We start from the raw sequence: 27,589 nt of genomic DNA on the forward strand, positions 1-27,589 counted from the left end.
AAGGAAAAGGTTCACCCCACTGGCAAGTGAGAAGAGGGGAGCACGAGTCCGAGCCATTCCAGTGTCAGCCAATACAAATGAAGGGATGGAAGGAAAAGGATCACCCCACCGGCAAGTGAGAAGAGGGGAGCACGAGTCCGAGCCATTCCAGTGTCAGCCAATACAAATGAAGGGATGGAAGGAAAAGGATCACCCCACCGGCAAGTGAGAAGAGGGGAGCACGAGTCCGAGCCATTCCAGTGTCAGCCAATGCAAGTGAAGGGATGGAAGGAAAAGGATCACCCCACCGGCAAGTGAGCAGAGGGGAGCACGAGTCCGAGCGATTCCAGTGTCAGCCAATACAAATGAAGGGATGGAAGGAAAAGGATCACCCCACCGGCAAGTGAGAAGAGGGGAGCACGAGTCCGAGCCATTCCAGTGTCAGCCAATGCAAGTGAAGGGATGGAAGGAAAAGGATCACCCCACCGGCAAGTGAGAAGAGGGGAGCACGAGTCCGAGCCATTCCAGTGTCAGCCAATGCAAGTGAAGGGATGGAAGGAAAAGGATCACCCCACCGGCAAGTGAGAAGAGGGGAGCACGAGTCCGTGCCATTCCAGTGTCAGCCAATACAAGTGAAGGGATGGAAGGAAAAGGAGCACCCCACCGGCAAGTGAGAAGAGGGGAGCACGAGTCCGAGCCATTCCAGTGTCAGCCAATACAAATGAAGGGATGGAAGGAAAAGGATCACCCCACCGCCAAGTGAGAAGAGGGGAGCACGAGTCCGAGCGATTCCAGTGTCAGCCAATACAAATGAAGGGATTGAAGGAAAAGGATCACCCCACTGGCAAGTGAGAAGAGGGGAGCACGAGTCCGAGCCATTCCAGTGTCAGCCAATACAAATGAAGGGATGGAAGGAAAAGGATCACCCCACCGCCAAGTGAGAAGAGGGGAGCACGAGTCCGAGCCATTCCAGTGTCAGCCAATACAAATGAAGGGATGGAAGGAAAAGGATCACCCCACCGGCAAGTGAGAAGAAGGGAGCACGAGTCCGAGCCATTCCAGTGTCAGCCAATACAAGTGAAGGGATGGACTCTGCCAGGGGCAGACTGACAACTCATGGGGCCCCGGGCAATAGGGGATCATGGGGCCCCTGTGTCCTTGCCCAAACTCAAAAAAGCCTATGAAAAAGGTACAAGGGGCATCTCATGGGGCCCCCTACTGACCCCGGGCCCTTGGGCAGTGCCCGAGTCTCCAAATGGTCAGTCCGCCTCTGGGCGCTGCTCAACCAACCCCAGGAGTGCAATGTTGAGGAATCCTCATTGGACTCCTGGGGTTGGTTGAGCAGCAGCCATCCCTTCACTTGCCAAGGCATCATGTTTCTTGCCATGTGCAAAATCGTGTGCATTAGCAGATGTTATTCTCACCACACACATCACAAACTGATTGTACAATCTTCTTTATATCTACCAACAACTATGTAGTGCAAGGGCCTGCCTGACTGGATCCAAATTGATTGGATAGATTAGGTATGTACTCATATTATATACTGTATCTAAAGTTGATTGTTCAAAGATTGTATGCTGAGATCAGTGGCGTCCCGAGGCAGGTGCGGGGGGTGCGTGCCGCACTGAGTGACACCTACAGCATGGGGTGACACCAGACCCGCTCCACGAAAAGGTAAGTTGTAAAGCAAGCCGATGATCCCCGCAGGATGGGTCCGGGACAACTGCGGATGTCCCAGTTTCAGGCACGATCAATCGATGATAGCAGTAGTTCTATCATCGATTGATCGTGCCTGAAACTGGGACATGCGCAGTTGCTTCAGGGGGACATATCTACACGAGAGACACATCTTGCCAATACACCGGTGTCGCCCCGCAGGATTGTCCGCATGCAACCTATACGAGGTGACACAGGACCCGCTCCAAGAAATGGTAAGTTGTAAAGCAAGCCGACGATCCCCGCAGGATGGGTCCGGGACAACTGCGGATGTCCCGGTTTCAGACACGATCAATCGATGATAGCAGTAGTTCTATCATCGATTGATCGTGCCTGAAACTGGGACATGCGCAGTTGCTTCAGGGGGACATATCTACATTATTATTATACAGGATTTATATATTATTATTATTATTATTATACAGGATTTATATATTATTATTATTATTATTATTATACAGGATTTATATATTATTATTATTATTATACAGGATTTATATATTATTATTATTATACAGGATTTATATATTATTATTATACAGGATTTATATATTATTATTATTATTATACAGGATTTATATATTATTATTATACAGGATTTATATATTATTATTATTCAGGATTTATATATTATTATTATTATTATACAGGATTTATATATTATTATTATACAGGATTTATATATTATTATTATTATACAGAATTTATATATTATTATTATACAGGATTTATATATTATTATTATTCAGGATTTATATATTATTATTATTATTATTATTATTCAGGATTTATATATGATTATTATACAGGATTTATATAATATTATTATACAGGATTTATATATTATTATACAGGATTTATATATTATTATTATTATACAGGATTTATATATTATTATACAGGATTTATATATTATTATTATTATTATAATACAGGATTTATATATTATTATACAGGATTTATATATTATTATTATTATTATACAGGATTTATATATTATTATTATTATACAGGATTAATATATTATTATTATTATACAGGATTTATATATTATTATTATACAGGATTTATATATTATTATTATTATACAGGATTTATATAATATTATTATACAGGATTTATATATTATTATACAGGATTTATATATTATTATACAGGATTTATATATTATTATTATTATACAGGATTAATATATTATTATTATTATACAGGATTTATATATTATTATTATACAGGATTTATATATTATTATTATTATAAAGGATTTATATATCACCAACAGTTTGCTCAGCACTTTACAATATAACAGGAGACAATACAGTTCAATACAAGAGGGATAGGAGGGCCCTGATCCTGGGAGCTTCCAATTTAGGAGATTGAATATAAATCCTCTATAATAATAATAATAATTAGACTGTAACAAGGAGAGAGGCTGAAGCAGGAGGCTGACCCGTGTCAGACATTTGTAAACAAAGCCAAGAACTGCGCAGACACCAGGAATGACATGACTGTAAGTACATCTCAGTCCTGGTATGTGATCCCGAAACAAAGAAGGTGCCGTCCTTCTGGAGTGAAAGGAGATGAAGGCATTGCCAGGGGGATGTACTGTGATACCTGAAGTGTTACAATGTACAACCCTTCAGCCTTCCGTATCTATCAGATGCCCTATAGCCATTATGGAGCCAAGGGTGGCAGTCTCACTCCTCTCGCTCCAGTCGCTGCAGTGTGAATTAAAAGAGAAGCCACAGTAACAACCCCCCAACACCACCACCATACCAAGTGCACCAGGCTCACTTACAAAGAGAAAGGAATGGTGGTGTTGGGATGAGTGATTGCAGAAGTCTCACTCATCTTGCTTGAAAAAAGAAATGCTTAATGGGGGGGGGGGGCAGCGAACAGTCTCACTCATCTCGCTACATGGTAACATGAATTAGGAAAAGGATGTGATGATGGTGGTGTGGGACACGGTGAGATCCCCCTCAGCAGGGGCGGACTGACCATTTGGAAACTCAGAGGGCCCGGGGTCAGTAGGGGGCCCCATGAGATGCCCCTGGTACCTTTTTCATAGGCTTTTTTGAGTTTGGGCAAGGACACAGGGGCCCCATGATCCCCTATTGCCTGGGGGCCCCATGATCCCCTATTGCCTGGGGGCCCCGTGAGTTGTCAGTCCGCCCCTGCCCCCCACCTATATGAGCAATGCCATGTAAGGGAGGCAGTCTCACTTATCTTGCTTCACTCCCTGTCATGTGAATTCAAAACTGAATTGGGGGAGAAAGGACTAGACCCCCCCCCAAGAGAGATGTCTGTGAAGCAGTCTCACTTTTTGTGTTACATTGTAACAATTTAAAAAGGGGATAGCAGGGAATAGGAGGAGGCAGTCTCACTCATCTTGCTTCACTCCCTGTAATGTAAACTGAATAAGGATGGGGGGGGGGGGGTAAGAGTAAACCCCCCCTGATGAACAATGCCAAGTGAGGCAGTCTCACTCAGCTTGCTTCATTTTCTGTAATGTGAACTCAAAAATTAACTGGGGGAGGGGAATCAAAATTAATCCCCCCCTTCCTCCAAAAAGCAATGCCAAGTGAAGCAGTCTCACTCATTTTGCTTCATTCCCTGTAATGTGACTGCAAAAAGTAATTGGGGGGGGCATAGGAATAACCCCACCCCTTCCTACAATGAGCAACGCCAAGTGCAGAGTCTCACCCATCTTGTTACATTGTAACATAAATTAAAAATTGACCAGGGGGGGGGGCGGTTGAGATTTCATGAGCAATATTAGACTTTAAAGGCAGTCTCACTCATCTTGCTTCACTCTCTGTAATGTAAATAAAAACATTAATTGTGGGGGGGGGGGGGGAGAACAGTGAAACCCCCGTCTTTCTCCTAACACCAACGAGGTAGTCTCACTCATCTCGCTACACAGTATAAGTTAAAAAGGGATCTGGGAGGGGGAGGCGATGAACGCGAGTTCCCCCTAATGAGCAGTGCCAAGTGGGTAGGCAGTCTCACTCCTCTTGCTTCACACCCTGTAATGTAAATTAAATCCAAAATTGGGGGGGGGGGGGAGTGAACCTCCCCTCCTCGTTCTATGAGTGAAGCAGTCTCACTCGTCTTGCTTCATTCCCAATAATGTAAATTAGAAAAACAAATTGGGGGGGGGGATAGGAATAACTGCCCTTCCTCCTAAGAGCGATGCCAAGTGAAGCGTCTCACTCATTCTGCTTCATTCCTTGTAATGTGGTTTCAACACTGAATTGGGGGAGATATGATAGACCCCCCCAACCCTACTTCTTCCTAGGAGAAATGTCATGGGTGGTCTCACTCATCTTGCTACAATGTAACATGAATTAAAAAGGGTTCGGGTGATGAAAGTGAGATCCCCTTGCAAGCAATGCCAAGTGAGGAGGCAGTCTCACTCATCTGGCTTCACACCCTGTAATGTACATCAAATAAGGAGATTTTTTTTGGGGGGGGGGATAAGGGAGTAAAACCCCGTTTCCTACTTATATGAGCAAGGCAGTCTCACTCCTCGTGCTTCATTACCTGTGATTAAAATGAGAATAAGAGTGACCCCCCCCCCTGTATAGTTGGAGCTGGGATGGAAGGTGTGAAGGGTGATCTAGGGAATGGGAGAGCAATGAACCTGTGCCCCCTCCCCCCACCCTACCAGAAACAAAATGCCAGTTTTGGGTGGACTGCCCCTTGAAGAGAACAGTCTACAACTTGTACTCACCAGCTGGACGGTGCAAAGGAGGATCAAGGTGCATCTCCCAGTACAGCATCCCATCCTGTCACTGGGGGATGGGGGAGGGGGGGGTATGGAGACCTGTGCCGGGGACTAGGACGCTCCAGTGCGGACCATGTTCAGTAGTCCTGAGCGGGGACAGATGCTGGGCTCACAGTGTGACCATAGGATGGATGAACGCCGAGTCTCTCCTCTCCCCCCCTCTAACCTCTATTTCTCACCATAGCAAGGAGGAGGGAGGGGCCAGGGTCCCTCTTAAAGGAGCCGTGTCACACTAATCACAGACAAAAGAGCCTGACAATGGTCTCCGCTCACACAGGGGCAACAGGCGCTTAAAGGGAAATCATTTTTTAAAAAGGTTTTTTTGTCTTTTTTTGTGAATGTGTTCAGCCGATCGTAAGTCGTTTTACCGCTACGTCTTGTACCTCTACGTCTTCTGCCGCTACGTCTGTTACCGCTACGTCTGTTACCGCTACGTCTTCTGCCGCTACGTCTTCTGCCGCGACATCTGTTACCGCTACGTCTGTTACCGCTACGTCTGTTACCGCTACGTCTTGTACCGCTATGTCTTCTGCCGCTACGTCTTGTACCGCTACGTCTTGAACCGCTACGTCTGTTACCGCTACGTCTGTTACTGCTACGTCTTCTGCCGCTACGTCTGTTACCGCTACGTATGTTACCGCTACGTCTGTTACCGCTACGTCTTCTGCCGCGACATCTGTTACCGCTACGTCTGTTACCGCTACGTCTGTTACCACTACGTCTTGTACTGCTATGTCTGTTACCGCTACGTCTTGTACCGCTACGTCTTCTGCCGCTACGTCTTGTACCGCTACGTCTGTTACCGCTATTTCTCACGTAGCGCTACGTCTTGTACCGTTACGTCTTGAACCGCTACGTCTGTTACTGCTACGTCTTCTGCCGCTACGTCTGTTACCGCTACGTCTGTTACCGCTACGTCTTCTGCCGCGACATCTGTTACCGCTACGTCTGTTACCGCTACGTCTGTTACCGCTACGTCTTGTACCGCTATGTCTTCTGCCGCTACGTCTTGTACCGCTACGTCTTGAACCGCTACGTCTTGAACCGCTACGTCTGTTACTGCTACGTCTGCTGCTACGTCTTGTACCGCTACGTCTTCTGCCGCTACATCTGTTACCGCTACGTCTTGAACCGCTACGTCTGTTACCGCTACGTCTTGAACCGCTACGTCTGTTACCGCTACATCTGTTACTGCTACGTCTTCTGCCGCTACGTCTTCTGCCGCTACGTCTTGTACCGCTACGTCTTCTGCCGCTATGTCTTCTGCCGCTACGTCTGTTACCGCTACGTCTGTTACTGCTACGTCTTCTGCCGCTACGTCTTCTACCGCTACGTCTTCTGCCGCTACATCTGTTACCGCTACGTCTTGAACCGCTACGTCTTCTGCCGCTACGTCTGTTGCCGCTACGTCCTGTGCCGCTACGTCCTGTGCCGCTATGTCTGTTACCGCTACGTCTGTTACCGCTACGTCTTCTGCCGCTACGTCTTGTACCGCTACGTTTGTTACCGCTACGTCTTCTGCTGCTACGTCTGTTACCGCTACGTCTTGTACCGCTACGTCTTCTGCTGCTACGTCTTGTACCGCTACGTCTGTTACCGCTACGTCTGTTGCCGCTACGTCTATTGCCGCTACGTCTGTTGCCGCTACGTCTGTTGCCGCTACGTCTGTTGCCGCTACGTCCTGTGCCGCTACGTCCTGTGCCGCTACGTCTTGTGCCGCTACGTCTGTTACCGCTACGTCTTGTACCGCTACGTCTTGTACCGCTACGTCTTGTACCTCTACGTCTTGTGCCGCTACGTCTTGTGCCGCTACGTCTTGTGCCGCTACGTCTTGTACCGCTACGTCTTGTACCTCTACGTCTTGTACCTCTACGTCTTGTACCGCTACATCTTGTACCGCTACGTCTTGTACCGCTACGTCTTGTGCCTCTACGTCTTGTGCCTCTACGTCTTGTGCCTCTACGTCTTCTGTCGCTACGTCTGTTGCCGCTACGTCCTGTGCCGCTACGTCCTGTGCTGCTACGTCTGTTACCGCTACGTCTGTTACCGCTACGTCTTCTGCCGCTACGTCTTGTACCGCTACGTTTGTTACCGCTACGTCTTCTGCTGCTACGTCTGTTACCGCTACGTCTTGTACCGCTACGTCTTCTGCTGCTACGTCTTGTACCGCTACGTCTGTTACCGCTACGTCTGTTGCCGCTACGTCTGTTGCCGCTACGTCCTGTGCCGCTACGTCTTGTGCCGCTACGTCTGTTACCGCTACGTCTTGTACCGCTACGTCTTGTACCTCTACATCTGTTACCGCTACGTCTTCTGCCGCTATGTCTTGTACCTCTACGTCTGTTACCGCTACGTCTTCTGCCGCTACATCTTGTACTTCTACGTCTGTTACCGCTACGTCTTGTACCTCTACGTCATGTACCTCTACGTCTTGTACCTCTACGTCTTGTACCGCTACGTCTTGTACCGCTACGTCTTGTGCCGCTACGTCTTGTGCCGCTACGTCTTGTGCCGCTACGTCTTGTGCCGCTACGTCTTGTGCCGCTACGTCTTGTGCCTCTACGTCTTGTACCGCTACGTCTTGTACCGCTACGTCTTGTGCCTCTACGTCTTGTGCCGCTACGTCTTGTGCCGCTACGTCTTGTGCCGCTACGTCTTGTGCCGCTACGGCCTGTGCCGCTACGGCCTGTGCCGCTACGTCTTGTGCCGCTACGTCTTGTGCCTCTACGTCTTGTGCCGTTACGTCTTGTGCCGCTACGTCTTGTGCCTCTACGTCTTGTGCCTCTACGTCTTGTGCCTCTACGTCTTGTGCCGCTAAGTCTTGTACCACTACGTCTTGTACCTCTACGTCTTCTGCCGCTACGTCTTGTACCTCTACGTCTTGTGCCGCTACGTCTTGTACCTCTACGTCTTGTGCCGCTACGTCTTGTGCCTCTACGTCTTGTGCCTCTACGTCTTGTGCCGCTAAGTCTTGTACCACTACGTCTTGTACCTCTACGTCTTCTGCCACTACGTCTTGTACCTCTACGTCCTGTGCCGCCCAAGGCTTGTACCGCTACATCTGTTACCGCTACGTCTTCTGCCGCTACGTCTTGTACCTCTACGGCTGTTACCGCTTCGTCTTGTACCACAACGTCTTGTACTGCTACGTCTTTACATTATTGCGGTAACATTCAGTTGATGGTAATTACGGATTTTGCGCCCTCATGTTGTCACCCTTGTCACATGGATTCTGATGGAGACTGCAAGTAGCCATTTTCACACACATTACATGGTCATGGTCCACTGTTACCCACTGAGAAATACCATGCAGCCACCACCGCAGAGCATGCCGACAGGAAGTGGCTGCAAATAGGCTGCAGGAGATCAGCAGCACTGAGATGCAATGAATGGTGAAACAAAAGATAAAAAGTGTATTCTACTGCACGGTGCTTTAGGAAAAGAAATACATTCAGGGTTCACCTCTACATTACCGAGCGCCGCCTTCCCTCGCCCCTATGTCTAGATCTACGAACGTGCACGGCATGATGGGAAGGGCTCCGCCGCAGCTGCTCAGACCCCACATTCACTGGAAGATGTTTGCAGCAGGAATGTGATTCTGTCTTTTCCCTGACTTGGAGGAACATAAACCTCGGGTAGTGCAGCATTTGTTCCACAAATAATGACATTTTCAGCCTTTCTATTTATCTGTTCCTGGCAGGAAAGCCGTCTCCGCTCCCGCGTTTTCATGTGGTTTCCTTGCGTCAGGGAAAAAAAAAAAAAATGAGCCGAACGGAAAAAACGTGAGTCGCCCGCTGGGCGGTAGCTACTACCACATAGATAGGGGCCTCCATTTTTATTTCAATGGTTTTGTATGTAGCCAGCTTCACCGGGGAGTTCCGGTCTGTCCGCTTCACTTTTCTCTTCTGCAGTTAAAAGAAAAGCAGCCTGGGCACAAGCCCGCTCCCAGCCTGTGATTGGACAGATCACCCCCCCCCCCAGGCGTGGACTGACAACTCATGGGGCCCCCGGGCAATAGGGGATCATGGGGCCCCTGTGTCCTTGCCCAAACTCGAAAAAGCCTATGAAAACGGTACCAGGGGCATCTCATGGGGCCCCCTACTGACCCCGGGCCCTCGGGCAGTGCCCAAATGGTCAGTCCGCCCCTCCCCCCCCCAGTCTGACTACTGTGCAGGGGGTTACATTTGACCGCTCCTGTTCTACCTCCCTGCTATAGACCCAGTATGGTCACCTGCTGACTCGGCGCTATCCACAGGCATCTTCCCTCTTCAATAAGTTGAATCCAACCCCATTTTTTTGTGTGTGCGGAATCAGCTTTTTTGGTTTTTGCAGAAATGCACTACAGTCCATTTAACATGGTTTCCTATGGAACTTGTTCACATCAATGCTTTTTTTTTTTTTTGAGCTGCTGCGTTTTTTGGAAAGGGTCGGGTACTTTTTTTACATGGAAAAAGTGGAATTTTTGCTGCAATAGAGTTCAATGGAGAAGCTGCTGAAGTGCATGGTAGTGCGTTACTGCACCGTATTGCATTTTTATTCTGGCCTGCAACAAAAAAATTACGCTTTAACCACTTCTAGTCTGTACACTTCCCCCCCCTTCCAGTCCTGTCCAATTTTCAGCTTTCAGCGCTATCACACTTTGAATGACAGTTGCGCGGTCATGCAACGCTGTACCCATATGAATTTTTTAACATTTTTTTGAGACAGATAAAACTTTATTTTGGTGGTATTTATTCACTGCTGGCATTTTTATTTTTTTTTGCTATGTAAATTAAAAAGTCCAAAAATGTTGAAGAAAAGTGTTTTTCTCATAAAATTTCGCAAATAAATAATATTTCATCATAAATCTTGGCCAAAATTTATTCCGTTATCTTTTTAGTAAAAAAAAAATAACCCAAATTAGTTTCTAACCAAAAATTATAATTTATAAACTTTTATAAAAAAAAAATTTAAAATTTTTTTTATATTATTTTTATTTATTATTTTCTTTTTTACATACTGTCACCCTAGGAGTACAGTGTCACCATGGTGGGGGTGATGAAGACTTTTTTTTCTATTTTTACATTGATTGCTTTTACACCCATAAAGGATGTAAAAGCAATCATTTCTCCTTCTCTCTGGCTGCATTCTTGCAGCCATTGAGAACTACTGAGTGAGCTGTGATTGGTCACAGCTTGTCACAAGGTACAAGGCTGTTGTGAATAGCCCTGTACCATGTGATCTCTGTGATCATTCACAGATTTTACACGTAGTAAGCAATGATGTCAGAAGTGACATCTTGGTTACTACTCTGCACGTGATCACTGATTGGCCAATCAGTGATCACATGATTGGGACCTCACACAGAGGTCCTGTATGATGATCGGTGTTCCACTGTGTCCAGAGGACACAGTGGGCACCGGATCGTGGTGATGCGTGCCCCCAGGGAGCGCGCACAAGCAGGGGGCCGTTTATAAACGGCCACCCGACCCTGCACTGCTCCGGTCTAGCCGTTTATATATATGGGCAGGACGGGAAGTGGTTAAATGCAAAAAGCTGAATTTTTGCTGCAATAGAGTTCAATGGAGAAGCTTGGAAGTGCATGGTAGTGCGTTACTGCCACGTTTTGCATTTTTATTCTACCCAGCAACCAAAAAATTCCGCTTTAAACAAAAAAAAAACTGAACAAAACGCGGTAAAAACGCATCAAAAATGCGGGTTAAAAAAAAAAAAAAACACAAAATGAACTGCGAAAAGCACTACAAAAACGGACAAAAAGCAAACTGCATAGTGGTGAACAAGGCATAACGGAGACTAAAATATAAATATTAGCTGATGAAAGGAAAATAAAAACACAGATTAGGTTGCAATACTATCTGGAACCATCTGCTGCAGTACTTTTATTCTGCCGCTAGATGTCCTCAGTCTGCTGGCCAGCATCACTCAAGTCACTTCCCAGCACAGGTTGTCCTGGACCCGCCCCCAGCTTGTGACTGGACAGTGAAAGGAGAAGCAGCACAGTGATGAGCTTGTCTCTCTGTTCTCTCCTCCTATCAACATGTCTTTTGCGAGCACAAGAACTGATCGGCAGCCTTGTGCTGCTTCTCCCTCTCACATTCCAGCCCTGCTTCCACCTTAGTAGCTGTGCAGTGACAGTGTACAGTCACGGCCCCATCCCTCTGTGTAACCAGTAGAGCTAAATCAGCTTATCGCAGAAGTTGTTAAAGCGGAACTCCGGGATATAAAATACATTGCTTGGCATGCATTAAAAGAAGTCTGGTGCTGACCCCCCCCCACACACACCAGAATATCCTCTCTGCCGATGGGCGGTTTGCCTTTTCCAGGGATCCTCCCCCTGATGATTCGTCTGGGTTTACGGTACTGCAGCAAGAATGTCGCTCACACAGTACGTGAATGAATTTCCACAGAAGAGGACCTTTTGATACGCTTAACCTTCTCTCTGTGTGGAAGCAGTGGACTCTCTGCTAAGGACCGACACCCCTCCCCTGCGGAGTCAGAGATACAACTCTCCAATCAGAAAAGCGAATGCTGCCTGATAACATGGAGGGCTCTAGCTCTAGACTTAGCAGGGGGCATGATGGGCATAGCCTGAGTAGGAAGACCTGTCCCTTTCTAACATGCGGTAGGACCTGAGTGAAAGCAGCGGTCCCTCTGCAGAGGTCCAACATGCCCCTTGTTGCATCAGAGTTAGAGATCTCCAAAAATAGCTTTGCTTTGAAGAGTTCTAGCTCTGACTTCTCAGAGGGAGTGTTGGACCTGAGCAGAAAAGCCTGTCCCATGCCAGCATGCTGTAGTAAAGGTCCTGTGTGGAAGCAGCAGTGCCTCTGTAGAGGTCCAACGTGCCCCCTGTTGAATCAGAGTTAGAAATCTCCAGTAATCAGGGAGCACTAGCTTAGCTTTGAAGAGTTCTAGCTCTGACTTCTCAGAGGGAGTGTTGGACCTGAGCAGAAAAGCCTGTCCCATGCCAGCATGCTGTAGTAAAGGTCCTGTGTGGAAGCAGCAGTGCCTCTGTAGAGGTCCCATATACCCCCTGTTGAATCAGAGTTAGAAATCTCCAGTAATCAGGGAGCATTAGCTTTGCTTGGAAGGGTTCTAGTTCTGACTCACAGAAGGAGTGTTGGACCTGAGCAGAAAAGCCTGTCCCATGCCAGCATGCTGTAGTAAAGGTCCTGAGTGGAAGCAGCGGTCCCTCTGAAGAGGTCCAACATGCCCCCTGTTGAATCAGAGTTAGAAATCTCCAATCAGGGAGCATTAGCTTAGCTCTGAAGAGTTCTAGTTCTGACTCACAGAAGGAGTGTTGGACCTGAGCAGGAAAGAATGTCCCTTACCAGCTGGCTTTAGAGAAGGACCTGCATGGAAGCAGTGGTCCTTCTGCAGAGGTCCAACATGCCCCTCCCCCTCCCCATTGCATCAGAGATAGAGATCTCCAATAATCAGGGGGTAGGAGCTTTGCTTTGAAGAGTTCTAGCTCAGAGGACCTCTGCACAGAGACCACTGCTTCCAGACTGAGAGTAAGGGTCCTTCTCTTCAGCATGCTGGCAGGGGACAGACTTTTTCTTCTCAGGCTGTGGCTATGTTCTAAAGAAAGCAAACAGTTAGAATCTGCACACTTTTTTTTTTGTTTCGATGCCCCTGGAATGGATTTATTGTGAAAGTTCGTTTGGACTTCAAGCCGATTCCATAACTAAAATGCGTGAAGAGGCTGTTGAGCTATAAATAAAGATTTATTTGTTTCCATTTGTGTCATGTGAGCCGTAAAATTTGTTACACGAAATTCAGTCACCAAAGGCTGCTGGTTGTACCGTGGGCACTGCTGCCCCCCGCTGTCCGGAATGCTACATAACAAGTGGTGGTGTGTTCCGCATCCCTGTATTCTCCATAGAGCACAACCGTCTGTGACAACAACAGCTCATCGCAGGCACAGCGCAGGTCAGCTATAAAGTGACTGTCACAAGAAAAGAGGGGACAACAGATACCTGAACAAAGTCCCCGGATCCCAGCAAAGCCCTGAACCAAGCTACCCGGCTCCACCCACTTCCAATGGCCCACCACTAGGACTGGCTTCTCCAATGAAAATGTGCAGGTGGTCGGTGATGGCTACTTTTTGACGTCACTTTAAAGTGAACCTGTCATGGGCGGAGTATTCGTTCGACCTAAAGCAGAGCTGACATACATACACATGGACTGTCATACCTGCCGATGGATTTGTAACTCTGTCCAGCCAGTCTTCTGATCCAGGCAGCCCTGCCAGACAGCACAGCCAGGTGGGTGACTTCAATTTTCCCTTCTGCAGTTAAAAGAAAAACAGCCTGGTCACAAACCCTGTGATTGGACAGGTCACAAACCCTGTGATTGGACAGGTCACAAACCCTGTGATTGGACAGGTCACAAACCCTGTGATTGGACACGTCACAAACCCTGTGATTGGACAGGTCACAAACCATGTGATTGGACAGGTCACAAACCCTGTGATTGGACAGGTCACAAACCCTGTGATTGGACAGGTCACAAACCATGTGATTGGACAGGTCACACCAGTGATTGGACAGGTCACCCTGTGATTGGGCAGGTCGCCCTGTGATTGGACAGGTCGCCCTGTGATTGGACAGGTCACAAACCCTGTGATTGGACAGGTCACCCTGTGATTGGACAGGTCACACCTGTGATTGGACAGGCCACACCTGTGATTGGACAGGTCACCCTGTGATTGGACAGGTCACAAACCCTGTGATTGGACAGGTCACCCTGTGATTGGACAGGCCACACCTGTGATTGGACAGGTCACACCTGTGATTGGATAGGTCACAAACCGTGTGATTGGACAGGTCACACCTGTGATTGGACAGCTCACAAACCCTGTGATTGGACAGGTCACCCTGTGATTGGACAGGTCACTCCTGTGATTGGACAGGTCACCCCTGTGATTGGACAGGTCACCCCTGTGATTGGACAGATCACCCCCCTCCCAGTCTGACTACTCTGCAGGGGGTTACATTGGGCCGCTACTGTTCTACCTCCCTAATACACCTCCTTAGACCCAGTATGGTCACTTGCTGACTCGGCGCTATCCACAGGCATCTTCCCTCTTCAATAAGTTGAAACCAACCCCATTTTACTGTTTGCAGTACGGTATTTTTCCAGTCTTCTGAAGTGTAAAAAGAAGAAATTCTTCCGTAAGCTCTGTCTCTGTGAAGTACTAACATGGATTAGGGGATCACGGAAGAATCAGGGAGGGGGCTAGCTAGTGCTGAACTAACTAGCACTAAATAGGAGGGGGAAAGGAGGGAGAAACCAAAATCACATAGTAAACAAGTTGTAGTGTGTGCAGTGACATGCCAGGATTGTTTATGTGGCCCCTCTATTGCCTGTGTGGCCCCTGTAGTATCATGTTTGACTGTATGGCCCATATATTGTCTGTGTGCGTCCTATATTACCTATGTGGCCCTAGTAGTGCCTGTGTGGGTGTGGCCCTTATAATACCTGTGTGGCCCCTGTATTACCTGTGTGGCCCTTACAATACCTGTGTAGCCCCTGTATTATCTGTGTGGCCCCTGTATTACCTGTGTGGCCCCTGTTACCTGTGTGGCTCCTGTATTACCTGTGTGGCCCCTGTATTACCTGTGTGGCCCCTGTATTACCTGTGTAGCCCCTGTATTACCTGTGTGGCCCTTATAATACTTGTGTGGCCCCTGTATTACCTGTGTGGCCCTTATAATACCTGTGTGGCCCCTGTGTTACTTGTGTGGCCCTTATAATACCTGCGTGGCCCCTGTATTACCTGTGTGGCCCTTATAATACCTGTGTGGCCCCTGTGTTACCTGTGTGGCCCCTGTATTACTTGTGTGGCCCTTATAATACCTGCGTGGCCCCTGTATTACCTGTGTGGCTGCTATAATACCTATATGGCCCCTGTATTGTCTGTGTGGCCCCTGTAAGGCTCCTTTATTGTCTGTCTGACCTCTATACTCCTTGTGTGGCCCCTTTACCTCCCCCCCTCTGTGGCCCCTATGTACGGTGTGAGGTGATGGGGGAGGGGCCTCACCTCGTAGATCTGCCCACCGGCCGGGTCGCCCCTCCCCCTCCTCAGGAAATGCCGCTCTTCTGGCGGGGGGGAGGAGAGGACAGGCAGCCAGGAGGGAGGGGGCGGGGTCTCGGGTCTCCGGCGAAGGAGGGGTTAATGCCGGCCTCTCCCACAATCCTCTGCGCGGCTGCAACGTAGCCGGAAGATGGCGGCGGAGAGACACTGACATCACCGATCAGTACCCACCGACCGACCGCACCGAACACAGGATCACGTGACCCGCCTCCCGCAGGTGAGCCCCTCCCCTTCCATCCCGGTGTCCGTGTGTCCTCCCCTCCCCGAGATCAGATGACGGATGAATGGAGGATCCGATCTTCTGCATCACACACCGGACCATGGACCCTACCACCCAATATGGATACACCGACCTGCCACCCATCCCCCAATCCCCTCCATCAGTCTATTCCGTATCCAGGCGATGAATCCCATCGGGGGGATCGGTTATTTGTGGTTGTCAGCAGTAACAATGGGATGGCGCTGTGTATGGGGTCTCCCATTGGTGGGCTGAAGATCAGATCTCCGGGGGATGGGTGACATGGCGTCCCAGGAAACATCCCATTTATGTGTAATTAGCCGGTAATTCGAAAGTAGAAGAATCACCAGAATGATGCATGTATTGGCGCTGATCAGAGGTGGTGGACACTGATTGGCTGGCGGAGGGACGATGGTGACGCATTGACGTCACTGGGTTGGGGCCGAGCAATTCATTACATGACCATACACTTATTGGTGACCATTCATGGGTAGACCTTGAGGGACATGGGTCAGTCATGGAGCATTTGATTTCAAGAGCTGGGTAGGGGATGAGGGGCATTGGTCCACCATGGAGCAATCTAGTTTCAAGAGCTGGGTAGGGGATGAGGGGCATTGGTCCACCATGGAGCATTTTGGTTTCAAAAGGTGGGTCAGGGACATGTGTCAACCATGAAGCAGTCTACTTTCAAGAGCTGGGTAGGGAATGAGGGGCATGGGTCCACCATGGAGTATTTTGGTTTCAAGAGCTGAGTAGGAGATGAGGGACATGGATTAACGATGGAGCATTTTGGTTTCAAGAGCTGATTCCGGGATGAGGGCCATGAATCAACAAGGAGCATATGGTTTCAAGAGCTGGGTAGGAGATGAAAGATGTGGGTCAGCCATGGAACACTGGGGTTTCAAGAGCTGGGTAGGAGATGAGGGACGTGGGTCAGCCATGGAACACTGGGATTTCAAGAGCTGGGTAGGAGATGAAAGACTTGGGTCAGCCATGGAACACTGGGGTTTCAAGAGCTGGGTAGGAGATGAGGGATGTGGGTCAGCCATGGAACACTGGGGTTTCAAGAGCTGGGTAGGAGATGAAAGACTTGGGTTAGCCATGGAACACTGGGGTTTCAAGAGCTGGGTAGGAGATGAAAGACTTGGGTTAGCCATGGAACATTGGGGTTTCAAGAGCTGGGTAGGAGATGAAAGACTTGGGTTAGCCATGGAACATTGGGGTTTCAAGAGCTGGGTAGGAGATGAAAGACTTGGGTTAGCCATGGAACACTGGGGTTTCAAGAGCTAGGTAGGAGATGAGAGACATGGGACAACCATGGAGCTCTGTAGTTTCAAGAGCTGGTTAGATGAGGGACATGGGTCAACCATGAAGCATTTTGGTTTCAAAAGGTGGGTTAGGGACATGTGTCAACCATGAAGCAGTCTACTTTCAAGAGCTGGGTAGGGAATGAGGGGCATGGGTCCACCATGGAACATTTTGGTTTCAAGAGCTGAGTAGGAGATGAGGGACATGGATTAACGATGGAACATTTTTGTTCCAAGAGCTGATTCCGGGATGAGGGCCATGAATCAACAAGGAGCATATGGTTTCAAGAGCTGGGTAGGAGATGAGGGACGTGGGTTAGCCATGGAACACTGGGGTTTCAAGAGCTGGGTAGGAGATGAAAGATATGGGTCAGCCATGGAACACTGGGGTTTCAAGAGCTGGGTAGGAGATGAAAGACTTGGGTTAGCCATGGAACACTGGGGTTTCAAGAGCTGGGTAGGAGATGAGGGACGTGGGTGAGCCATGGAACACTGGGGTTTCAAGAGCTGGGTAGGAGATGAAAGACGTGGGTTAGCCATGGAACACTGGGGTTTCAAGAGCTGGGTAGGAGATGAAAGACGTGGGTGAGCCATGGAACACTGGGGTTTCAAGAGCTGGGTAGGAGATGAAAGACTTGGGTCAGCCATGGAACACTGGGGTTTCAAGAGCTGGGTAGGAGATGAAAGACTTGGGTCAGCCATGGAACACTGGGGTTTCAAGAGCTGGGTAGGAGATGAAAGACGTGGGTCAGCCATGGAACACTGGGGTTTCAAGAGCTGGGTAGGAGATGAGGGACGTGGGTGAGCCATGGAACACTGGAGTTTCAAGAGCTGGTTAGATGAGGGACGTGGGTCAACCATGGAGTACTGTGGTGTCATGCTGAGAAGGAGGTGAGAGATATGGCAAGAGCTGGGTTGGAGATGAGGGACATGAAACCCCATGTTCCATGCAGGGTGGATTTGATTTAAATCACTAGTCAGTCAGGCTTGATGTAAATCCTAGTTTTCTACATAAAGACTAATTCTTGCTGGTATAACTTTAATATACAAGTAGATGAAGATTTTTACAATAACAACTTTTCATATTAGTTTTTTTATCCCCAGTTTAATAGGTTAATCATTCATATTTGGACAACTTTTCTGTTGTACTTAGGAAGGAGAAAAATAATCATTACCTTAATAATAACAATTTAAATAGATTTATTCATCTGAAACAATAACATTCCAGCATCTGTGATTGGCTTAAACATCCATGTTTGTTCACTAATTTGGCTAAACAAAATATATATATTTGAAGAAACTTAGACTGTCAGCCCCTTCCTCCTCACACTTAGCTTCACTTTCTTCTTGTGCAGATCTATTCCACTCCAAACAATCAGAAAAATATTGTTTCTATTCTATTCACTGAACTTCTTGAACCTTCGCACTGAAGGGGTTGATTCTGTATTCATAGGTTTGTAGAAGTTAGGATGAAGGTCTTTTTCTTAACTCTGTTCATGTTATAACATTTTTGCTGTGAAGAAGAGGCATGTGATCTCCGCTGAGTCAAATTCAGTTTTGAGAACTGCAAAAGTAAACCGAGCATCTGTGATAATATCTTGTAGGCAGAGAAACTGCCCAATAATCTTACAAAAACCTCTGGAAGAGCATGACATTGTGAATGGATTCATGGAATTTACCAAAAAAATTAAACATATACAGCCTTATTCTACATAATTAAAAAACTAATCTTTATTTCATGATGGAATAACCTTTGGATGGTAATATATTTTCCTCAAAAAGCATTTTATTTAAAAAAAATCTGATTTAAATAAAAAAAATCCGATTTAAATTAAAAAAATCTGATTTTTTTTTTGATTTTTTAAAAAAAATCATTGATTTTTATCCCCCCTGGTTCCATGGCTGTCCCAAGAGCTGGGTAGGAGATGAGAGACCTAGGACAACCATGGAGCACTGTAGTTTCAAGAGCTGCATAAGATTTCAAGAGCTGGGCAGGAGATGAGTGCCGCGAGACAACCATAGAGCAATGTGATTTCAAGAGCAGAGTAGGGGATGAGGGACATGGAACATTTTGGTTTCAAAAGCTGGTTATGGGATGAGGGGCATGGGTCAACCATGGAACATTTTGTTTTCAAGAGCTGGTTACAGGATGAGGGCCATGGGCCAACAAGGAGCATATGGTTTCAAGAGCTGGGTAGGAGATGAGGGACGTGGCTCAAGCATAGAGTACTGCGGTTTTAGGAGATGGGGACAAGGGTCTACAGTCAAGCAGTGGGATTTCAAGAGCTGGGCAGGAGATGGTTGACATGGGTCAACCATGGAGCATTTTGGTTTCAAGAGCTGGGTAGGGGTTGAGGGGCATGGGTCAACCATGAAGCAGTTTGGTTTCAAGAGCTGGGTAAGAAATGAGGGACATGGGTCAACCATAAAGCATTTTGGTTTCAAGCTCTGGGTTGGATATGAGGGACATGGGTCTGCCATGGAACACTGGTGTCATGAGGTGAGAGACATGGGACAACCATGGAACACTGCGGTTTCAAGCGCTGGGTAGAAGATGAGGGACATGGGTCAACCTTGGAACACTGTGGTTTCAAGAGCTGGGTAGGAGACGAGAGACATGGGACAACCATGGAGCACTGTAGTTTGAAGAGCTGGATAGGAGATGAGGGACATGGGTCAACTGTCCGAGCAGTGTGATTTCAAGAGCTGGGCAGGAGAAGGACATAAGTCAATCTTGGAGCATTTTGGTTTCAAGAGCAGGGTAGGTGATGAGGGACATAGGACAACAGTGGAGCACCGTGGTTTCTAGAGCTGAGTAGAAGATAAGGGACATGGGTCAACCATAAAGCATTTTTGGTTTCAAGAGCTGGGTAGGAGATGAGGGACATGGGTCAACCATAAAGCATTTTTGGTTTCAAGAGCTGGGTAGGAGATGAGGGACATGGACCAACCATAGAGCACTGTTGGTTTCATATTCTTGGTAGGGAATGAGGAACATAGGGCACTCTGTGGTTTCATATTTTGGGTAGGAAATGATGGCCAAGGCCAACTTTAGAGCACTGCGATTTCACAATCTTGTTAGGAAAGGATGAACATGGGCATAATTATGGAACACAGGTTTATCACAAGTTGAGCAGGAAATGACTGACATGGGCCAACCATGGGGAGCTCTGAGGTTTCCACAATCTTGTATTACTTCTCCTACTGGTAATCTAGAAGCCTGTCTTCATGGGGACGGAGCTCTGAAGAGGTTATAACTCCGTGTTCTGTTTTGCAGAGCAATGGCCAGTCCTCGGTCAAGGAAAGTCTTGAAGGAGGTTCGAGTACAGGATGAGAATAACGTAAGTCAACCTTTATTGATCTTAGTGAGTGATGTCACTTCCTGGGCGGTTTCATATCTAAAGCCAAACCTTTTTTTGCTCATTTAGTTTTCAATAGAATGTGGAAGGATTTAGAACCTCTTAAACATGTTTTACCACAATAGGTCACCTATTTAGGGGGATCTACCTTGCTTTATTTCCTCCACCTAACATTGTATTGATGTTCTTTCATAGTCCTGTGAACAGGTTGAAGGCCAGGGGGGACAGGATCTGAATAGTGGTGTCACCTTCTATCTGAATCGCAGGAGTAGCTGAACAGATTTACAAATATTTTTTTTAATGGAGTTCAACTTTCGAGAGAGCCACTAATGGTAACAGAGATGCTGAAGTACCAGAGATAAACATTAGTAGACCTTAGCGTTCATAATAGTTGTCCAGATGGTGCTCCATCCTTTGGGGACTTTGCTGGGGTAGGTTAGTATGTAGATATTGACCAGCTGTCCTGGTCCTACCTTCTGCCCTTAACTGTTAGGTGATCACTTTGATTGATAGGACCTTGGACCTTTGACCAATAACGAGGCACAGAAGGTTGAAAAAGCAGGGCCAGTCTTAGTACGAGGCAACTTTTGTTGGTAGGACTGTTGCATTGTACAGTGGAATCCGAATGGCTGTTTATGGGATCATCTCAGTAGCCATGAACTCTTTCTTCTAGACCTGCTTTGAGTGTGGGGCGTTCAACCCTCAATGGGTCAGCGTGACCTATGGTATCTGGATATGTCTAGAATGTTCCGGAAAACATCGGGGCCTTGGAGTTCATCTCAGGTGAGTGTCTTCCATCTGTCATTCTATTTTTTTTTTAGTGAAAATAAACACGATGGATTCTATTTCCTTTTGCAACAACTTGATGTTGTCCTCTATTTATGCATTTATTTTACCTTGGAACAAGCCGGTTCTTTGCACACGGAAGGGAAGCAACAGGTTCTCTTTAATGCTCCTTTTCCTGGAAGCATACTGATCTTTGCTTCACTCCCCTGTCCTTCCAAAGAGGAGCCAAGAAAATAACCAACAATTCTGGGAGTGGAGGAGCATGTGACTTTCTCCGCAGAACCATGCTTGGTGATTGGCCCAGCACTATCACGTAGAATGGGGAGATGGCCTTGTGTGAGCTCCAACTGGAGGCTAGAACCTACGTTTCCACCCATTGGAGTTGGAAGGTGTGACTATCCCGGGGGGGGGGGGGAGGTGGGCATGTGACTGGATGAGAGGGGCACTTCACCATTATGGAAGAAATGCAATGGCAACCTCAATGCCAAACCAGAACCCCGGCCATCTTAGAAGGGTTCTTCTAAGGTCAGTTCTCATTTCTTGTGACCAGTCATCTTGGCTGACCTTCTTTTGAAAATTGGTTGACCCTTGGGCTTTAATACTTTGAGTTGCTGTCTTTTTCAGTGAACCTGACTTTTTCCTGTTGTACATTTCAATAAATTATATACGCCCCGGTGTTTGACTTAACTGCTGCATCAAGGTGGAAGTTAAGGAGGACTAATGGGGGGCATAGGCCCTGACCCTTACCTATGGGGTGGAGAGCAGGAGCTGCCAGCACCTCCCCACATGACCTCACCTACATCATATCCTAGTTGTCCACCTCCTATGGTCTGCCTTAGTAGTGGCACCAACCTTCTTACACGGGCAAAGCCAGGAGGCATTAATATGGCCACCATCTTGGTGACCAGCGGACCAATGAAGGTGGAAGCACAGCCGTCTCTATCTTTTTGACTGACCAATCCAGGGAACTCCCACATTTCTTTCGGTGGTTGATCACCTGTGTGTTTTTTTGGTTTTTTTTTTGCGCTATAAACAAAAAAGACCAAATTTTTTAGAAAAAAACTATATTTTTGACTTTTTGCTATTTAAACATCCAGTAAAATTTAAAAAAAAATCTAATTTTTGTCATAAATTTAGGCCAAAATGTATTTGCTAAAAAAAAAAAATCCTAATACGTGTAAATTAATTGGTTTACGTGAAAGTTATAGCGTTTATACATGGTGGTATAGATACTGGGATTTTTTTTTTTTCTACTAGTAATGGCGATCAGCGGCTTATAGCGGGACTGTGTCGGGCATTCTGACACTGGGGGGGGGGGAACTGACTTGGTGTCACTGACATCCCCAGTGACACCAATACAGTGATCAGTGCTAATAAAAGGCACTGACACTGTACTGAGCCCCTCTTATATGCAGCTGATGTTGCCGTGTTTTCTTCCTCCCAGCTTTGTCCGTTCGGTCACTATGGACAAGTGGAAGGACGTGGAGCTGGAAAAGATGAAGGTTGGTGGTAACGCCAAATTCCGCCAGTTCCTGGAAACGCAGGAGGACTGTGACCCCTGCTGGAGCCTACAGGAGAAGTACAACAGCCGAGCAGCAGCCCTCTACCGTGACAAGGTGAGACCCCCCCCCCCCCCCCATCCTCCCCCATCCGAGGGGAACTGACGACTGAGCTGTGACATGGATATAAAAAGATAAACTCTTAAATCAGATGTACATCTTTTAAAGGGTAAAGCCACCCAAGGAAAGTTACCTATTTCATGGGGAATCTTATTAGTGAGATCTCAGGAGTTCCCACCATCCCTGTGTTGAGTTCTTGAGTCTGTACACCTGCTGTGCCCATTATGAGGGGTTCCCACCATACCTGTGATGGGTTCCTGGGTCTGTACACCCGCTGTGCCCATTATGAGGGGTTCCTGGGTCTGTACACCTGCTGTACCCATTCTGAGGAATTCCCACCATACCTGTGAAGGGTTCCCGGGTCTGTACACCTGCTGTGCTCATTAAGAGAGGTCCCCACCATCCCTCTGCTGAGTTCCCAGGTCTATGTGCCTGCTGTGCTCATTATGAGGGGTCCCCACCATCCCTGTGCTGAGTTCCCAGGTCTATGTGCCTGCTGTGCCCTTTATGAGGGGTTCCCACCATCCCTGTGCTGAGTTCCCGGGTCTGTACACCCACTGTGCCCATTATGAGGGGTTCCCACCGTCCCTGTGCTGAGTTCCCAGGTCTGTACGCCTGCTGTGCCCACTATTAGGGGTTCCCACCATCCCTGCTGGATTTGATATTTTTTTTCTTCTATCCATAAAAGGCCCAAGGACTGAGCTGGGAATCATGGCAGGAAACTCTTGCAATTGGGTGTGTAGACTCTGTAGTGTTCTGTGGTCGCTGGCCGCTCACAGACTTTTATGTAAAAGCCAACAAATGCTCTTGCTACAACTAGCTAGAGCATTTATAATGCCAAGTGCCCTGAGAAATGCCACGCAGCCATCACCAGAGTGTATGGTGACGGGAAGTGGCAGCGAAGATGCTGCAGGAGATCAGCAGCACTTGGATGCAAGGGTAAAAGAAAGACAAGAACAGGATTTTATTAAAGCAAATATTCGATACACCGTACAATGGGAATATAAATGTCATTCATTAGAGTTCACATCTCCCTTCACACTTCTCAGGTTGCTACGTTGGCTGAAGGCCACGAGTGGTCAGAGGAGACCTCTTCAGCCCGAAACTGGACTCCTCCGCAGCCAAAGGTGATGGGCGGCCCATCTCAGCGGTAAGACATTTCTGGCTCTTCTCTCCCTGGTCATGTGACGTCTCTGGCCCAGTGGGATTCTGATTGGCTAATGAGACCAATCTGTGTCCTGTTTCTCCATACCCAGCTCTGTGGGAAGCGGCAACGCCGGAGGGAGCTCTGGAGACAAGGCGTTTGAGGACTGGTTGAATGATGACGTCAGTTCCTATCAGAGGTAAGGGACGCTCAGACTTCCAACTGCAGACTGTAACGGAACCGACCCAGTCTGCACTTGGGTACTTCTGTTATAATACCGCTTCCCCGTCCGTACACTGACCACGGACACCACCGCTGACCATACTAGACGACACCAGTCTTGAAGTAAACAGACTACTTTATTTGAACACAGATACAAGATATATACACTCAGGGGACAGTCCCCCCTCCCTGCATAATGACACAGGGCGGGGCAATCTACATTGTTAACAAGAGACACACGGGTATTCAAACTTCACACCAGAATACAGTCCCATCAGGGGGGAGGGCTGCTGGAGACCCCCCCCCCCCCCCCCAAGCTAATACACATACATTCCATAATTGTTTGCTCCCAAGTAAGACACACAATAGAACAATGGGATGCAACCACATGGCATTAAACAATACACAACCCCCCACCCCAATATTAGGACAGATCACCCTGTACCCCTTACACATAAGCGGGATATGGGGAGCTGAGACAGGGGTCTCCCCACCTCTCCAAAGTAAGCTGGGTTCTATGGGCCCCCCACCCAAAGTGTCTCCCTACAGACCTGTACAGATGCAGCGTGGGGGGTGGGCAATGGGCAGACCTGTATAGATGCAGCATTGGGCAGAACTAGGTGCCATGTGACCTCTTTAATCACTTCCTGTCCGGACACTTTCACCCCCTTCCTGTCCAGGTCAATTTTTAGCTTACAGTGCTGTCACACTTTGAATGACAATTGCGCGGTCATGCAGCACTGTACCCATAGGAATTTTTTTGTATTTTTTTGAAACATAAAACTTTATTTTGGTGGTATTTATTTACCACGGGGGTTTTTATTTTTTGCTATATAAATGAAAAAGTCCCAACATTTTGAAAAAAGTGTTTTTTCTTATAAAATTTATATATATAATCTTTCTTCATAAATCGTGGCCAAAATGTATTCAGTTATCTTTTTAGTAAAAAAAAAATAACCAAAATTAGTTTATAACCGGAAATTTTAATTTTTCAAAAATTGTTTTTACATTTTTATTTTTACATACTTTCACCCTAGCAGTACAGTGTCACCATGGTGACACTGTACTACTTGTGGGGGGTGATGAAGATTTTTTTTTTTTTGTGTGTGCACTGATTGCTTTTACACCCATAAAGGCTGTAAAAGCAATCATTTCTCCTCTCTGGTTGCATTCTGGCAGCCATTGAGAAATACTGTGAGAGCTGTGATTGGTCACAGCTTGTCACATGGTACAAAGCTGTTGTGAATAGCCCTGTACCATGTGATCTCTGTGATCATTCACAGATTTCACTAGTAGTAAGCAATGATGTCAGAAGTGACATCTTGCTTACTCCTTTTCATGTGATCACTGATTGGCCAATCAGTGATCACATGATCGGGACTGTCAGAAGTGGGATTCGAACCCATGCCTCCAGTCTCAACCCACTCCTACAGAGGTCCTGTAGAGCGATCCGTGTTCCGTTCGTGGTGCCGTGCGCTCCCAGGCTGAAAATGCAGGCACCGTTTATGAACGGCAACCCACTCTCCCGTCTGGCTGTTTATGTACATGGGCCAGATGGGAAGAGGTTAAGCCCACACCTGAACAGGGTCTTTGAGGTTTTAAAAGAATAAAAGGCAGCCCAGTAAAAGCTAAATTCCTACAATCTATAGCTGTCCCCTGCAGATAGTCCTTTCCGTCACTAGATGGCACTCCTAGGTTAAATGACAGCCTGCATCATTGACTTCCTGTGAGCCTAGGCTGTCATGGACCCTCCCCCCTGGCTGGGAAGGGGAGACATCATCCTGCCTGGGCTCACAGCACTGTAGAACAAGTGGTCACAACACATGGGTAGGCACTCCCCTACCTGTAAGATAGGTCCAGTACTTCCCTTCAATGTGGGAAACATGGAGTAGGCAGCAGTAGGAACCTGTGCAGAGCATTATGGGAAGTAAACTGTTTTTTTTTTTTCTATTAATTGAATCTTGGCTTTAAGCACGGGGATTGAATATTTTCGTGGCTTGTTTTGTAGCGGCAGTGGTGCCGGGAACCAGGAAAATAGATACGTCGGTTTCGGGAATACCATTGACCCTCCGAAGAAAGAAGACGATTTCTTGAACAACGCCATGACCTCACTGTACTCGGTATGAGAAGAGCGACCTTCTATATTTATCGACATTCTAATTTTTTTTTTGGTCCTGAAGTAGAAAGAGACTCTTTATTTCTCTTGTTACAGGGCTGGAGCAGCTTCACGGTCGGGGCCAGCAAGTTTGCGTCTGCTGCCAAGGAAAGTGTAAGTGTCCCTGTGTCAGGCCTGTCTCCACCTTTTTCTGGTCTCCATACTTGTTTGGGGATAGCGGCTCAGATGGCATTAAATCCAGACGGTCAGTGTAATGGGCAAGTTCCATATCAGCTCTGCTTTAAAGCCGAAATTCAGGCGAACCTTTACATGCAGTTAAAAAAAAAAAATATATATATATATGTGTGTGTGTGTGTATGTATGTATACATATTATGTGTATATATGTATATATATATATATATATATATATATATATATATGAGAGAGATAATGTATGTATTTGTGTGTGTGTGTGTGTGTATATATATATATCACCCCCCCCCCTCTCTCTCTCTCTCTCTCTCTCTCTCTCTCTCATATTTATATATATATATATATATATATATACACACACACATACAAATACATACATTCTCTCTATCTATCCCTCCCATATCTATCTTTCTATATATATATATATATATAGTATATGTGTGTGTATTTTTTCTTTTTAATTATTTATTTTTATAATATTTAGAGATCAGGAATAAGTTGTTGCCATTTTGAACGTATTGCCAATGGGGTTTTGTTAACCTCCCTGGCGGTATTCCCGAGTGTAGCTCGGGGTAAAGTTTCAGCACCACAAGCGGTAACCCCGAGCTACACTCGGGAATACACTGCAGTGTTGCTCCGGGATCTCTTCTTCGCTTACCTTGTCCTGCGCTCCCGCGATGTCCCTCCTGCAGTGTCCCCGGCAATGTCCTCCGGCCGATGCCGGCATCTGTCATCTGGGTTCCGTCCCCTGCGAGCGTCGGGACGTACGGGGGACGGAACTGGCAGGAAATTTAAAAATGTCAAAAAGTGACATTCACTAAAATCACTAAAATCACATAGTATAACATTCCTGTATCAAACCATTTCACATACATTTTGTCCCGAGTGCTTTGTCCGGCGCCCTGCCTGCATTTTTACTGTTCTTCCTGCCTGGAAACTGAGAAACGTCCATGGCGTCCAAAAAGCGTCCCTTTAGGTCAGGCGTGGTTTTAGACCGGCTAGAGAACAGCGATAGTAAATCAG

At 47.0% G+C, this 27,589-nt stretch overlaps 2 protein-coding genes across 6 annotated transcripts in view; one reads left to right on the forward strand and one right to left on the reverse strand.

Annotated features, from left to right (window-relative positions):
- Positions 1 to 5,671, reverse strand: part of NKAIN4 (sodium/potassium transporting ATPase interacting 4) — a 65,408-nt gene extending 59,737 nt beyond the window's left edge. Inside the window, exon 1 of one of the 2 annotated variants that reach the window (XM_089663735.1) lies at positions 5,432 to 5,671. In XM_089663735.1, the coding sequence (XP_089519861.1) occupies positions 5,432 to 5,485 (54 nt within the window). In that variant the 5' untranslated portion in view covers positions 5,486 to 5,671. The remainder of the gene's footprint in view (positions 1 to 5,431) is intronic. The other variant, XM_089663734.1, reaches the window with a different exon arrangement.
- A 9,984-nt stretch (positions 5,672 to 15,655) lies between these two features.
- Positions 15,656 to 27,589, forward strand: part of ARFGAP1 (ARF GTPase activating protein 1) — a 31,124-nt gene continuing 19,190 nt past the window's right edge. For all 4 annotated transcript variants that reach the window (XM_089663726.1, XM_089663728.1, XM_089663727.1 and 1 more), the window contains exons 1-8: positions 15,656 to 15,798; positions 20,404 to 20,467; positions 21,159 to 21,268; positions 22,716 to 22,887; positions 23,940 to 24,040; positions 24,147 to 24,233; positions 26,265 to 26,376; positions 26,469 to 26,525. In XM_089663726.1, coding sequence (XP_089519852.1) covers positions 20,408 to 20,467; positions 21,159 to 21,268; positions 22,716 to 22,887; positions 23,940 to 24,040; positions 24,147 to 24,233; positions 26,265 to 26,376; positions 26,469 to 26,525 — 699 coding nt within the window. In that variant the 5' untranslated portion in view covers positions 15,656 to 15,798; positions 20,404 to 20,407. The remainder of the gene's footprint in view (positions 15,799 to 20,403; positions 20,468 to 21,158; positions 21,269 to 22,715; positions 22,888 to 23,939; positions 24,041 to 24,146; positions 24,234 to 26,264; positions 26,377 to 26,468; positions 26,526 to 27,589) is intronic.

This window comes from Staurois parvus, unplaced genomic scaffold (assembly GCF_062004578.1).
Source record: "Staurois parvus isolate SC_StPar_1 unplaced genomic scaffold, SC_StPar_1.0 ptg001756l, whole genome shotgun sequence".
NCBI lineage: Eukaryota > Metazoa > Chordata > Amphibia > Anura > Ranidae > Staurois > Staurois parvus.